Consider the following 15,560-nt stretch of genomic DNA (forward strand, 5'->3'; position numbering starts at 1 on the left):
GAGAGAGAGAGAGAGAGAGAGAGAGAGAGAGAGAGAGAGAGAGAGAGAGAGAGGGCGGGTCGGGCGACTGGGCGGCGCCAAGAAGCATGTTTTTCCCCTCACCTTTCCCTCAGGACACGTGAGGCCACGCCCACCTCCAGCTCTGATTCCAGTGAACATTCCAACTCTGTCCAGAAGGACATTGAAATCCTAATCTTTCGTCAGTTTTCCTGCACCTTCTTCCTTTTTGTGCATGCCTTTCATTTTCCCGCGTATCAGTATTTAGGAGTTGTGTTGTAGCTTGTTGTGGAATAATGATGACTCGCTCGGACCATCCCTGACTAGAATGCGCGAGGCGACAACGTGAAATCAATGTTGGAATCCTGGAATCTCCTCCCATTTCCCCTTCGCCGGCCAATCATTGCCGCTCTCGCGCCACATGACTGAAAACAAAAGATATATTAGTTTAATCCGCCAACATCCATCAAAATATACACATTAACAAATCGCAATGATAAGCAAATGAAAGATGAAACATCGAAAACGCAAAAGAGGAGGCAAAGTATATTGGATACACACGGAGAGAAGGGATGAGAAAGGGAAATAGTGGAGATGTGAAGTTAGTGCCCGCGAAAACCGTGATGGTGGTGGAGGAGGAGGAGGAGGTGGAGAAAGAGAGAAAGAGAGAGAGAGAGAAAGGGAGTGAGAGAGAGGTGTGTGGCGTTAGTCGCTGGTTAAGGTGGAGATAGGAAGAAAGGAGGAAGCATCCCTTTAGGAAGACTGGAGAGGAGTGTAAGAAATCACCACAAGGAAGGAAGGAAGAAAGAAGGAAGCAAGGGAGGAAGGAGGAGAAACGGAGGAACAAAGGGAAAAAAGGCTATCATACTTCCCTCCTATTTTCCTTCCATCATTTCATCTTCTGTCATGGAGGCCGATAAGGTGAGGTTTGCTGACTCTTTCACTTTCTCTCTTCTTTTATATTCTTAAATATTACCAGTATTCTAAATCTTAAAATCGCACTCGCGTCATGTGCACGTAGAAAACCAACACGTTCATGTAACACGTGTACACATATATACCCACCCACCCACCCACACACCCACACCCACACACACACACACACACACACATGAACACCAAAATTATTCAGGGAAGATACTGGCTGGCAATCGCGAGTCCAGAGCGTGATTGAATCATGATAAAACACATATAGATGAAAAGTCTACGGTTGGAATATCAGGTTTCAGTAAACTTGTTATTATTGTTATTATCTTCATGTATAGGTTTTGAAGATGGCTATTATGATAGTAGTAGCTGAGGTAGTATTAGTAGTGTTAAGAGCAGTGATGGTAGTTGAAAAAATAATAGTAGTAGTAGAATTAGTAGTACATTTATTTTTTTCTACGTGTTCCCTAAAACACTGGTAGGCTATCTTGAGGGGCCACGTGAATGCCCCCAGCCCGTTAGTGGTGCTGGCGAAATTGATTTATAGAAGCTGTCGTGACATATGACTTGCTTTGACCATGATGGCCCCCGGTGCTAATCACAGTCGAGGTCGCTGAATTTAAGGTTGATTGAATATTTGGACAGCATGTTGGTAATCTTCAGCCATTCAGAGATGTTCGAAAAAAATCATCGTCTTGCGGTGGGATATGAGTCCAGATTCTGGGGATCACACGTCCGTGCTCCGACCACTTGGTCACCTTCTCTCCCAGTATCAGGAGTAGTAATAGTGGTAGTGGAAGTAGGTGGTGGTGGTGATGGTGGTGGTAGTAGTAATTGTAGTAGTAGTAGTAGTAGTAGTAGTAGTAGTAGTAGCACTAGTAGTTGCAGTGGTAGTACTAGTTGGGGTATTGGTAGATGTAGCAGTAGTTGTAGTAATAATTATATTGGTAGTAGAAGTGGTATTGGTAGCAGCAGCAGCATTAGTAGTAGTGGTAGTAGTAGTGGTAGTAGTAGTGGTAGTAATAATAGTAGTAGTAGTAGTAGTAGTAGTAGTAGTAGTAGTAGTAGTAGTAGTAGTAGTAGTAGTAGTAGTAGTAGTAGTAGTAGTAGTAGTAGTAGTAGTAGTAGTAGTGGTGGTAAAGTAGTAATAGTAGTAGTAGTAGCAGTAATGGTAAAGTAGTAGTAGTAGTAGAAGTAGTAGTAGTAGTAGTAGTAGTAAAAGTAGCAGTAGTAGTAGTAGTAGTAGTAGTAGTAGTAGTAGTAGTAGTAGTAGAAGAGACAGGCTGCAAAGGAGCAATAGTATATTTGTGTACTCGTGACTAAAATTTTTATGGTTGTATTATTGTCATTATTAATATACATGCTGATTATTATCATTATCATCATTATCGTTTTGTTACTATAATAAGTGTCATCATATTATTACTCGTAATCATTGTGATGATAATAATGATGATAGTAGTAGTAGTAGTAGTAGTGGTAGTTATAATAATAATAATAATAATAATAATAATAACAATAATAATAATAATAATAATAAAGTAAACGACAGTGGTAGTAGTGATGATAAAAGGTGCAGCTGTGGGAGTAATAGTAGCAACAGCAGCGGCATTATTATTATTATTATTATTATTATTATTATTATTATTAGTGTAGTAGTAGCAGTAGTAGTAATGGTGGTGGTGGTGGTGGTGGTGGTTGTGGTGGTGGTGGCGATATACAAAAAATGGCGAGAACGAACATTTTTAGACGTGGTACAGCTTCGAAAATTCATATCATTTAGCATCAGTCCATCAGTCCGTAAAAACATGCTTTATATGTGCAGGTAATAATTTCATTTCATTTCCAACATGAAATTGTTTTTTTTTGTTTTTTGTAACCTCTAGTGATGTTTCACGCAGATACAACTCTTATAGTTTCGTAGCGGGCTGACGCAATCGACCCCGAATTGCTAGGTGTGATGTTGCCGAGTAATTTCTGTAGTCGCCTTAACTGTATTCTTCATATATAAATTTTTCAAAGGGTTTTCAAATTTTTATTTTGAAATTTTCTAGATACCGTTGTCATTTCTATCACAAAATTATAATTAATTCGGTTTCAAAACTAATGGAAAAATTAAATATTGTTTTGAGCACATAAATGTGTTATAGCAGCAATACATAGAGGTCTAATTACTCTTTTTCTAGAGGATGATTATCATCCATGTGTAGTTAACATTATCAAATAATTCAGTTAACTTTTTCATCATCAAAATGGATGCCTTCATAATTACGAGGCCTATTACGGAATATTCAGAGGCAGCGAGATTTTGTTCCATTTCTATAATTATTATTTGAGTGATTATTCAACATCTTTTAGTTTAATTTCTTTTGTTATTAGGCGTAAGGAGATTAAAGGGTGTATGTGTGTCAGGTAGGCTGTGTGTAGGCCTAAGTGTGTGTGTGTGTGTGTGTGTGTGTGTGTGTGTGTGTGTGTGTGTGTGTGTGTGTGTGTGTGTGTGTGTGTGTGTGTTATCCTAATCATTACCGTTTCATCACCACCACTTTTCCTTTGCTTTTATTAATGTCGTATTGTTATTTTATTAATACGTTAATTTAAATTAATTTGTTATTAAAACCGGGAGACGACAAACTAAAGTTGCAAAAATCAATAAAATGACTTGGGTCGTTTTTTGGACGGTACAATGGAGCACATTCTTAAAGTATCTATTATATCTTCTACATTTTTTTTTTAGATGCTACCTGTAGCCCCGGTAGGTTGTTCTGAGGGGTCTCTTGGGCGACCCCAGCCCGTTAGCTGCGCAGGCGAATTTTATTTATAGTGGGTACCGTGATATATGACTCTTGCTTGGCCTATGCTGCCCCCCAGTGCTCATCTTGAACGAAATCACTGAAACTACTTGGCAATGGTTTGAAAAATCAGCGTGTTTCGGTGGGAATCGAACCAAGGTCCACGGGCTCGCCACGCCTGAACAGTGTCCATTGGGCCACCTTCTCCCCTATTTATACACATATATGTACAAAAGTATAATTCTGACTCAGGAGAAGCAGCTAGAGAATGATTTACAGTAACTGACATCGTGTAGCTTAATTACGTGCGCGTAAGGGCACTGATTTTCTGTTTTAAAATTAAGGAAAAAGGCTTAAGAATAGCATTTTTGTGTAAAATTTCATTGTTTATTAGCATAAGCCTTAATAGTGACATCTTATACAGTGGAAAAGTTCAATTAAGAAGAGGACTCCTACCACGAATATTGTCCTTCAATATCTCAAAAGATGAAATGCTCCATGTGATAATGCGAAACAGTCTTCCAGACATCGTTCCTTTTTCCTTTGATAAAACACAGCACCCCTCTTTTTTTTTTTCTTTATCAAACATTTAACTAAAAAACTCAAACGGAAAATTCATATCTCTCGTTAAATCGATTTCCTTGATTTTGGTAGTTCTGTGTGATCACCAGTTCTTCCTCCTTCAAGAACCTAATTATATACACAATCCTTGGCCGCTTCTGCATGAAGTATGAATTCCTCGTATGAAAAGGAGGTGGGGGGGGGGGGGTTCTACTCACATTGATCTTTAGGATTGAGTAGAGTACAAAGTTTTGGGCCTTATCAACCCACTCCTACTGCTCCATACATTCCGCCGCAGTGTTGCTCTTTTCACGCTAAATGCTCACTGGAATTCACAACCCTTCGGCCTCGCTGCACAGGACTTTCTACCAAACCCATACCTATATACTGTCCAAGTTTCTAATGCTATAATGAGTTAACTATAAAGAAAAAAATATATAGTAGCTAATTCTGCCATCTCTTTCATTGGTAAACTCTTCATCAGCTTTCACTCGGATGTCTTTTCTCTTTTCTATGACAAGATCTTTCAAGAACGGAGTATCAAGAACTTTCCTCCAACCAAAAATAATAATTATTTTTGGCGTCTTTCGTACCCTGTTTGTAGAAGCAGCGAATTAAGGGCTTTTTGCTCGATTTATTTTTTCTCTTGGCATGCCTTGTGTTTCGCAAATAAAAACAAAAGTATAAACACTGAATATCGATAACATTACCGAGGTAAAAAATAGAATGCGACATATAGACAAATGAATACACACACACACACACACACACACACACACACACACACACACACACACACACACATACATCCTAATCAAAGCTGTTGAGTTTACCAGTGAAAGAGATGTATATATATATATATATATATATATATATATATATATATATATATATATATATATATATATATACATATATATATATACACACACACACACACACACACACACACACACACACACACACACACATATATATATATATATATATATATATATATATATATATATATATATATATATATATATATATATATATATATACATCTATCTATCTTTCTCTATATATTCCTATCTACTATCTATACGTGTGTATATATATATATATATATATATATATATATATATATATATATATATATATATATATATAGAGAGAGAGAGAGAGAGAGAGAGAGAGAGAGAGAGAGAGAGAGAGAGAGAGAGAGGAGGAGGAGGAGGAGGAGGAGGAGGAGAAGGGAGGGGAGGAGGAACAGAAGGAAGAGGAGGAGGAGGAGGAGGAGGAGGAGGAGGAGGAGAAGTTAAAGTGAAAGTGTGTGAAAAAAAAAATAACAATGCGAAAGATAAAGCAAAGGAAGTAAAAACGAGAAATTATCATTATTGAGAAAAAAATAACAAGAGATAAAATACCAGCAGTGAAGAGAGTCAGCATAGATACCTTAAGGCTGTTGATAATGATAACAGTAGCTAAATTAACAATTCTGATGACGAAATAATAATAATAATAATAATAATAATAATAATAATAATAATAATAATAATAATAATAATAATAATAATAATAATAATAATAACAATAACAGTAATAATAATAATAATAATAATAATAATAATAATAATAATAATAATAATAATAATAATAATAATAATAATAATAATAATAATAATAATAATAATAATAATAATAATAATAATAATAATAATAATAATAATAGAGTAATATTAAATAAATAAGGAGAAAAAGAAGATGAAAAGGCATAGAAACCAGAACCCACCGTGCAATTTATCACCACCATGACCACCACCACCATCATCATCACCATCATCATCATCACCGTCATCATCGTCATCATTATCATCGTTAAACCCAACCTTTGACCTTTCACCATCACCATCACCACCGCCACACCCCCCCATCACCACACATCATCACCATCATATGTGCATAATCACCACAAAACGCTCTCACTCATAAAACTCATCACACCACCACTACCAACACGCACCATCACCACCCTACATAATCACCGCCATGTATTCCGATCACCACACTCATCACACCCCCATGACCACACACTTTATCACCACACTCATGACACCACCACCACCAAATACTATCACCACTACAGATTAGGCTACCACCGCCAAACACTCTCAATACCACCACCGCCACCATCATCACACTCTTATCACATCACTATACACCACCATCACCACCACCACCATCCCCATCACCACCGCCAACAACAAGAACTACAACATCAACTCCACTCCGTCGACCCGTGGCTGCCCTCGTGATTAAGGAAATGTAATTACTTATCACTTATACGAGGAAAATGCCAATTGCTCTGTTAATAATATGGATGGAGGGGGATGCGCTCTCTCTCTCTCTCTCTCTCTCTCTCTCTCTGTCCGTCGGGCCCTTACATAACCGATCAAAACCATTCAGCGTGAATAGATTAACCAATACCGACATATTTTGACCAAAACGGCCAAGGCGGACCAACCTCGTCCAAACCCAACCTCCCGACCCTTCCCGACCGACTCCAACCAGTTTCTGACCAAACTAGATCAACTCCCCATAAAAGGTGACCCGACCAAACACTACCAAACCTGACCAATCCTTCCCATGCCTGACAAACCTCTACTGATCTGCTGTCAAATCCTACATGACTTGATTTGACCCGAATGACCTCAACGAAACCAACTAGCTCCGACCAGTCATACAGCTCGAGTCATACATCACGGCAGCCACTACAAATAAAATTCGACTGCAACACTAACGGGCTACGGTCGTCCAAGGAGCCCCCCTAAAAGAGCTGACCGGCGTTTCAGGAACCAACTAAAAAAATTATCGATCACAAACGACCAACTCTCATCAATACTCGATAAGCCCAGGCCATTCCCACTTAATCTTGACTCTTCCCGATCATTCTTCAGAAATCGAGTCCAAAACCGACCATTCTGACCCTTCTTGACCAACCTCGACCAGTTCATATCAATACACTGATACACCCTAAGCAGATACTCAGCAAATATTGTAATGCAAATAGATTAAAAAAAAAAAAACATATTTTGCTTGATTTTGCAGGGCTTTCATCCAAGAACGATTTTTGATGAGGCTAGGGTTCCTCACGGCATTTGTTTACTCTCGTTTACAAATAAATAACACGCAGCACACGACTTTCTACTCATGCTCATCCCTATACTGTCCAAACCCCTTATGCAAGAGTCAACCAGCATCTTCACACTTTCATCCCTCACGCTGGTAAACTCTGGAACAATCATCCTTCATCTGTATTTCCTCCTTTCAAGAGGAGGGTATCAGGACACCTCTCCTCCCGAAATTGACCTCTCTTTTTGGCCATTCCTTTGACTTCTATTCATGAGCAGTAAGTAGCGGGCTTTTTTTAAATATTTTTCTTTACGCCCTTGAACTGTCTCCTTTGCTGTAAAAAAAAAATTCATGGAGGTATAATTTACATTACTACTTTCAATTTTACTAGTGACACGAATTTGTGACTGTTTATATAACAATAGAATTTCACTCATAAGTGAATCAGACACCATATAAATATTACCAGTGTGTGTATGAATGAATACAAAGATAAGCACATACTTTGATTTAACTCTTGGATGTCTCGTGGATCATTTATAAATAAAAACAAAAAATCCGGATTTAGCCCACTAGCGCCGCTCGAGGCACAAAAACAGTCACTCCGCCAAGTTTGTACCCCACATTTGGTGATGTTAGTTGCGCCTATTTCCGAAAAAAGCCAACCAAACCTGACGAGATGCCGACCGATTCCGACGAAACCTTAACCAATCCCGAATAACACCAACCCACCTCAACAAAACCCGATAAAATCCGCCCAAACTCGTTTATTCTCAACCTCCTCGGCCAAACTCGACCATTTCTAACCATTTCCAGCCATCATCGACAATACCCGATAAATTTCTACCGATTTCCGATTATACTCAACCATTTCCGACATCGACCAGTTAAGGCACATATCGACAAACCCAGGGTAATCCAGTGCGACGGAGATGAGTACCGAGGTCACGCGCAGTTTGGCCTATACCCACAACTTTACCTTTACCTTACCGATAAACTGCGGCTAATTCTCGATCATACTTCACTCTACCCCCATCGGCTCCGACAAAACCTGACTACTCCCGACCAACACCGACCAAATCCAACCAACCCCGACTATTTCCGACTCGATCAACGCCAATATCGATCAAACGGAAAGTCATAACCAATTCTCGACTGACACTACCACGTCCCGCCCCGGCCTGACCGACTCCCGATCATAACTAGCCAAACACGACAAACTCAAACAAAAGGCGTAATGGTTAAGTTTGTCTCCCCCTCCATCATTCCTGTCGCCATCGCCGCTGCCGCTGCCGTTGCCGTCGCCACTGCCAGCGGCGCCGTTGCCGCCGTCACCGCTGCTGCCGCCCCCGTCGCCGCTGCCGCCCCCGTCGCCGCTGATGCCGCCGCCACTGCCAACGGCGCCGCTGCCGACGTCACCGCTGCTGCCGCCCCAGTCGCCGCTGCCGCCGCCACTGCCAGCGGCGCCGCTGCCGCCGTCACCGCTTCTGCCACTTTCGTCGCCACTGGCGCCGCCGCTGCTCTCGTCGCCGCCGCTCTCGCAGCCGCCGCCGTGGTTCACATACGCATTCTTCCATTTACCATTTCGCGTCTAAAAATCATAATATGGCACACATCCCTTGAGTTTATGTTGGTATTATACGCACATTTTTTTCCTTCCCTCACGTATATTCAAAGGACGCGGAGGCGGAATCAGTGATATGAAAGCTGACAAATGTGAATTTCTTGCCTTGTTATTCCTTTTTCCTGTCTTTAACATTTTATAGTTTAAACGATATGGAAAAGGAATTGGCAGTAGATGTAATTCGATACATGTTACAATCGGCCGAGTAATGAACTTTTGGAGGAATGCCAGATTCGCAATGATAATTTTTTTTATACTGATATCTCTGATGGAGGAGCAGGAACACTAACTGATTTTAACACACTTTTAGAACGCATTGCAATTTCTTCTTCATGCTTAGGAGGAGAGCACTTAATATGAGCTCTCTATGCTACATTATATTATAGTCGGTTCACCCAAGCCTGAGGTGTGTATTATCGAGCGCTGGCAACCTGCTGCCCCACGGTGCGTCCGATTGCGTGGATAATATTTGATAGCCTACGCATAGGAAATCATCATGAATGTCAATAATACGCAGGTAACAATAACACAAACCGTCAATTACAGTCGATTTTGAGTTATAAATTATATGTTATTTCATAAAAAGCTGTTCTGTTAATATAGAGCCTGCTAATTTTCTCGGTGGTGGACAACGCCAAGGCTGTTTAATAATTTTAATCAGCAATCTTGTAAATAAACAAAATAACTGCTTGCGTCAGTACTAATAAAGTTTACCTTATAATCGACTACAATTGGCAGTATTTGTTATTGTTTTCTGCATACTACTGATAATGATGACTGTTTCCTATGCGTAGGCTATCATTTATTAGTCATTAGCGCAAGCGGATGCGCCGTGGGACAGCAGGTTGTCAGTGCTTGATAATGCACATCTCAGACTCGGGGGAACCGACTAGAGTAGAAAGAAATTTATCTCTATCTTTCTATTCATTAATCTACCTATCTACTTATCTGTCCATCTATCTAACTATCCATCCATCCATCTTAAGAACATAAGAACATAAGAACGTAAGGAGTCTGCAAGAGGCCGGTTGGCCTATACCTATATATATGGGTAGGCGGTAGCTGAACAGATAGCAAGACGGCCCCGCGTTCAGGAGAACGCGAGTTCAATCCCCGACCGGTGCCACCAAGCTGGGATTTTTCACCCGCCACCGAGTGGCTTAAAACTACCCACATACTGTCCAGAAGACCACCTATCGACCCGGACTCTAGATTCTAGGATTAAAGATGAGCTCCGGGAGGGCAGCATGAGCCAGTGCAAGATGGCACCACTATAAACACTCGCCTGCGCCAGAACGGGCTGGCCGACAATCAGAACCCATCGGGAAGAAGCCTTGGACCGAGCATTAGGATCCACCGGGAAGAAGCCTGCCGGCTCAATAGGGCAAGGCGTAAAAAAAAAAAAAATAAATAAATAAATAAATAAAAAAATATTGCCACGCGTCTTACCTGGTTCTTTAACTATCAAAATCTTATTGACATCCCCTTTATTAAAGCCCTTCATCCATTTATAGACTTCGATCAAGTCTACTCGCAACCTTCGCCTTTCTAGAGAGTGTAGATTTAAATGCTTCAGCCTGTATTCATAAGGTAAGTTTCTCACCCCCTGAATCATCTTTGTCATCCTCCTCTGTACAGATTCTAACATCTTTATATCCATTCTATAGTAGGGGGACCAGAACTGAACTGCATAATCAAGATGAGGTCTAACTAGTGCTAAGTAAAGTTTGAGGATGACTTCAGCGCTCCTATTGCTTACGCTCCTTGAGATGAAACCAAGTACTCTGTTTGCCCGATTTTTAGCCAGAATGCATTGAGCCCTAGGATGGAGGTCAGCGCTCACTAGGACTCCTAAGTCTCTCTCACGCCCAGACCTGCTTAGAGGAGTGTCATTTAAGGAGTAATTGTGTGAGGGGTTATTCCTACCTACACTCAAAATGCTACACTTCCCGACATTGAATTCCATCTGCCACTTCCCCGCCCAATCATATAGTCTGTCAAGCTCATCCTGGAGAACGCTAGCGTCCCTGTCTGATTGGATTACTCTACCGATCTTGGTATCCTCTGCGAACTTGCTGACATCACTACTAATTCCTGTGTCCAAGTCATTGATGTAAATAATAAAAAGCAAAGGACCCAGCACCGACCCTTGTGGGACTCCACTCGTAACGCTGCCCCATTCAGATTTTTTACCATTAATTTCCACTCTCTGCTTCCTACCAATAAGCCACGCCCTGATCCAGTTCAAAACTTTCCCATCTACGCCGTGAGCCTGTAATTTTAGTAATAACCGGTGATGGGGAACTTTGTCGAACGCTTTACTGAAATCTAGATATAATATGTCATAGTTTTCATCTCGGTCATCTCGATCTATTTATCTGTAACCGGAGGAGGAGGAGGAGGAGGGGGTGGAAGAAAAGGAGGAGAAGGAAGAGGATAAAAATGGGGAAGAGTAAAAGGAGAGGGATAGAATGAGGAGGGGAAAAAGGTAGCCTATGATTTGTGGGTCGTAGCCTCGTTGAGTATCTCCGTTTCCCTGCCTCCTGGATCCTACCGCCACCTGCACTCTATTCTAAGGCAGAGGGAACACTGTATCATTAGCTACATGAATTTTTCCAAATCACCCTCACCCATATGTCACCCTGTATGCACTAATCTGCGTCCATATTTACTAAACAAACAGATCAGGGTGACTCAAACACACACACACACACACACACACACACACACACACACACACACACACACACACACACACACACACACAAATGAATTAGTGGATGGGATGTTTTACCAAATACTGAAGTCTGAGGATGTAAATAAGCCAAAGAAAAATTAAAGTACGATATATTACAAGTTATAATAGAATCTGTGGATAGGAACATAGGCAAACAGACAAGTAAACACACACACACACACACACACACACACACACACACACACACACACACACACACACACACACACACACACACACACACACACACATACACACACACCCTAATAAGGCAGACGGCGCCCTCTTCATATTACAGGCGACCGTGACGCGAGTGTGTTGGTGGGCACGTCAATCGAGAGAGAGAGAGAGAGAGAGAGAGAGAGAGGGGCGGTGCAGAGGACTTATATAATCACTACATTAATACGTTATTCAAAAAATAATCTGATACCTTCTCTGATTAAAAAAAAAATGTGTCTTGTTGCACCTGCCGACCACCGCAATTGTTATTATTATTATTATTATTATTATTATTATTATTATTATTATTATTATTATTATTATTGTTGTTGTTGTTGTTCTTATTATCATCAATATTATCATTACTATTATAATTATTTTATTGTTTTTCTACGTTTTGGCTGGAAGTCATTTGTGAGGGCAATCGAAATTTAATTCCTCAATGAATTTGTATTTGTAGTCAGCTCTTTCTCTATACCTTGTCCTTGTATGGCGAAAATTTCGACAAGTACAATCAATTTTTAACATACTTTCTCTTCTCTTACAAATGCAATGGTGGGAAGAAAAAGATGTTCGCTTGTTCATTTTTCTTATAAATAGATGAAAATCGAATGTGTAATCGATTTTATTCCCTTTCATCCTCTTTTTCTAATAAATGACCAACAGCGGAAGATACAATAATATTTTTCCATTTTTTCTCCATCTTTTCAGAGCAACGACTTCTTGGCTTCCCTCTCCTCCGCCTCCTCCCCCCCAGCCCCTCACCCCTGCAGGAAGCCCCCAGGTAAGCCCCTCATCTCTCTCTCTCTCTCTCTCTCTCTCTCTCTCTCTCTCTCTCTCTCTCTCTCTCTTCTGTCCAGTCATGGGTCAGTTATATGTTATTACTTAAGTTGTTATTTTCTAATAAATGGTAATAGACCATCTGTTATTCTCTCTCTCTCTCTCTCTCTCTCTCTCTCTCTCTCTCTCTCTCTCTCTCTCTCTCTCTCTCTCTCTCTCTCTCTCTCTCTCTCTCTCTCTCAACTTCTAAATCCTAACGCTACTTTGTGCACATTTCCAAACGTTGAGAGAGAGAGAGAGAGAGAGAGAGAGAGATGAATACCTTTGGCGTGAATGAATTATCCGTCAATCAAAAGACTTATTTCTGCCTTAATTTCCGAACCAGATTATTTGCCTTGTGAAAACACGGCACTCTTGAGGGACAAAAAGACACGCGCCGCGCCCCTCCTCACTCGCACGTATGCCCTTCCTACCCTCAACACCCCTATTTGATTCCAAGCCCCCTCCTCCTCTCCTTCCCCTTTTTCCTTCCCTCCTCTTCCCCCTTTTCCCTGTTTTTTGTCTTTCCTTCTATTCATTGCCCGCTGCATCTCCCTTTTCTCACTTCTTCCTTGTTCTTGTTTTCTCTCCCTTTCCTTTATGTCCATTCTTTCTCTTCTTTACCTGATACTTTATTCCCCTTTATCTCTTCTTCCTTGCTACTTGTTTTTTTTCGTAGGCAGGAGGAAATGTAGATGAAGGAAGATAGTTTCAGAGTTTACCAACGTGAGGGATGAAAGAACGAAGATGCTAGTTAACTCGTGCGTAAGGGATTTGGACAGTAAAGGGATGAGCTTGAGTAGAAAGTAGAGTGCGGCGAGGCCGAGGGAAGGGGGAGGCATGAAGTTAGCGTGCATAGCTACGAATTCGCGGGCCCGGGTTCGAATCCCGGCCCGGGAAATTGGCGTGCAGCTCACCCAGCCGTTCATCCTCTCTTTCGTGCTATAATCTATCGATTTTACTTGAGCCCCTGGGCGCGACTCACACAATGGACAACTCAAATAGATATCACTCTCGCGTCCTACATAGCCATGCAAAAGAGAGAGAGAGAGAGAGAGAGAGAGAGAGAGGTAGCGACCCTCTCTGAGGAGAGTAATGGAGTGATGTGGCACCAGCGCGGTCTCGTGGGGAATCCCTGAGTCGCGCCCAAGGGCTCAAGTTAAAATCGATAGACTATAGTCCGGTCGATCAATGGGTACCTGGGGAAACCTGGGGAAGGTAAATTGTGGTGACCCGGATGTCACACTGACCCTGCGGCTCGGTTTTTTTTCTTTACGTTTTGGCCCATGGCCTACGTGCCGGTAGGCTTTCTTGGAGGGGACTGGTGGTCGGTCCCAGCCCGTTGTGGCGCAGGTAAGTGTTTATAGCGGCGCCATCTTGTTTGGCTCACGCTGTCCCAAGGAGCTCATCTTTGATCCGCTTTTGGAGAAAGAATCAAGAGTCCGGGTTGATAGGTGGTCTTCAGGACAGCATGTGGGTAGCCTTATCAAGCCACTCTGCGATGTCTGAAAAATTACCAGCTTGTTTCTCGCGGCGGGCGGGATGCGAACCAGCGTCCTCTTGAACGCCCCGCCTGCACGCTGACCACTCAGCCACCGCTTCCCCGAAAGGGATCGAGTTCTTCCAGCCACAAGCTCAAGGGCCAATGCGACGGAGATGAGCACCGCGGTCACGCGCAGCTGTATCGTATGTCCCCACACTTTACTTTTAACTGTCATTCCTTTTTTTTCTTTTCTATATTTCTTTCTTACATTTATCATTCTTTTTCTTCAATTTTTCTCTTGATTTTGTTTCCGTTACTATTTTCTCTTTCCTTTGTTTTTTCCTTTCATTCTTTTCCCTTCCTTTCTCATAGTTTCCCTTCTCTCCCTTTCTCAGTTTTCCCCCATTCCTCTACTTCTCTATTTCCTTCCCTTTAACTGTATCTCTTCTTTCCACCTCTTTTTCTATTTATTTCCATTTATTGTTCTTTTCCCTTCCCAATCTTTACCTTTATATGTGTCGTCTCTCCTACTTTACTCTACTTCACCTTTTTCACCCTCATTTATTTTCTGCCCCCTTCACTAATGTATTTGAATTTTTCTCTTCTTCATTTTTCTTTTCCTCTCTCTTGTCTCTACCTTTATCACATGTCTCTTCCTTACTACTCTCCGTTGCTACACATTTCCACTCCCTTGAATTTTCTGTCTCTTTCTTATCTCCTTTCTTTCTCTCTCCTCTTTGGCTGTTCCCTCTCCAAGCACATTCTCTCTCTCTCTCTCTCTCTCTCTCTCTCTCTCTCTCTCTCTCTCTCTCTCTCTCTCTCTCTCTCTCTCTCTCTCTCTCTCTCTCTCTCTCTCTCTCTCTCTCTCTGTTGCAAGCATTCTTTATTCTCTGCCTTTCCTCCCCCCTTTCCTTACTCTTCCTTCCCTCCCTCCTCCTACCCCTTCTCTCTCCTTCCTTCCTTCCCTCCCTCCTCCCACCCCTTCTCTCTCCTTCCTTCCTTCCCTCCCTCCTCCCACCCCTTCTCTCTCCTTCCTTCCTTCCCTCCCTCCCTCCTCCCATCCCTTCTCTCTCCTTACCTGCTTCCTCCCTCTCTCCCTCCCCTCCCCTTGTCTCTCCTTACCTGCTTCCCTCGCTCCCTCCCTCCCACCTCCCATCCCTTCTCTCTCCTTCACTGCTTCACTCCTTCCCTCGTTCCCTCCATCCCTCACCCCTCCTTTCCTTCCGCCCTTTGCAAACTTGAGTAAGACCAACAGGTTAGGAATGAGAGAGAGAGAGAGAGAGAGAGAGA

The 15,560-nt window shown here is 41.8% G+C and overlaps 3 protein-coding genes across 3 annotated transcripts in view; 2 read left to right on the forward strand and 1 right to left on the reverse strand.

The window, feature by feature from the left end:
- The window catches only part of LOC126983870 (uncharacterized), a 130,167-nt gene that overhangs the window by 67,128 nt on the left and 47,479 nt on the right, over nt 1–15,560 (reverse strand). The gene's annotated exons all lie outside the window — the stretch shown is intronic.
- LOC126983826 (ice-structuring protein 4-like) lies at nt 8,626–9,485 on the forward strand. The gene is made up of 2 exons (XM_050836956.1): nt 8,626–8,940; nt 9,399–9,485. Exons 1-2 carry the CDS (start codon nt 8,626–8,628, stop codon nt 9,483–9,485), a joined length of 402 nt encoding a protein of 133 aa, XP_050692913.1.
- The window catches only part of LOC126983872 (zinc finger protein 503-like), a 59,250-nt gene continuing 56,374 nt past the window's right edge, over nt 12,685–15,560 (forward strand). The window contains exon 1 of the mRNA XM_050837025.1: nt 12,685–12,752. The gene's annotated coding sequence lies outside the window, so the exon portion shown is untranslated. The remainder of the gene's footprint in view (nt 12,753–15,560) is intronic.

Source organism: Eriocheir sinensis, chromosome 55 (assembly GCF_024679095.1).
Source record: "Eriocheir sinensis breed Jianghai 21 chromosome 55, ASM2467909v1, whole genome shotgun sequence".
Taxonomy (NCBI): Eukaryota; Metazoa; Arthropoda; class Malacostraca; order Decapoda; family Varunidae; genus Eriocheir; species Eriocheir sinensis.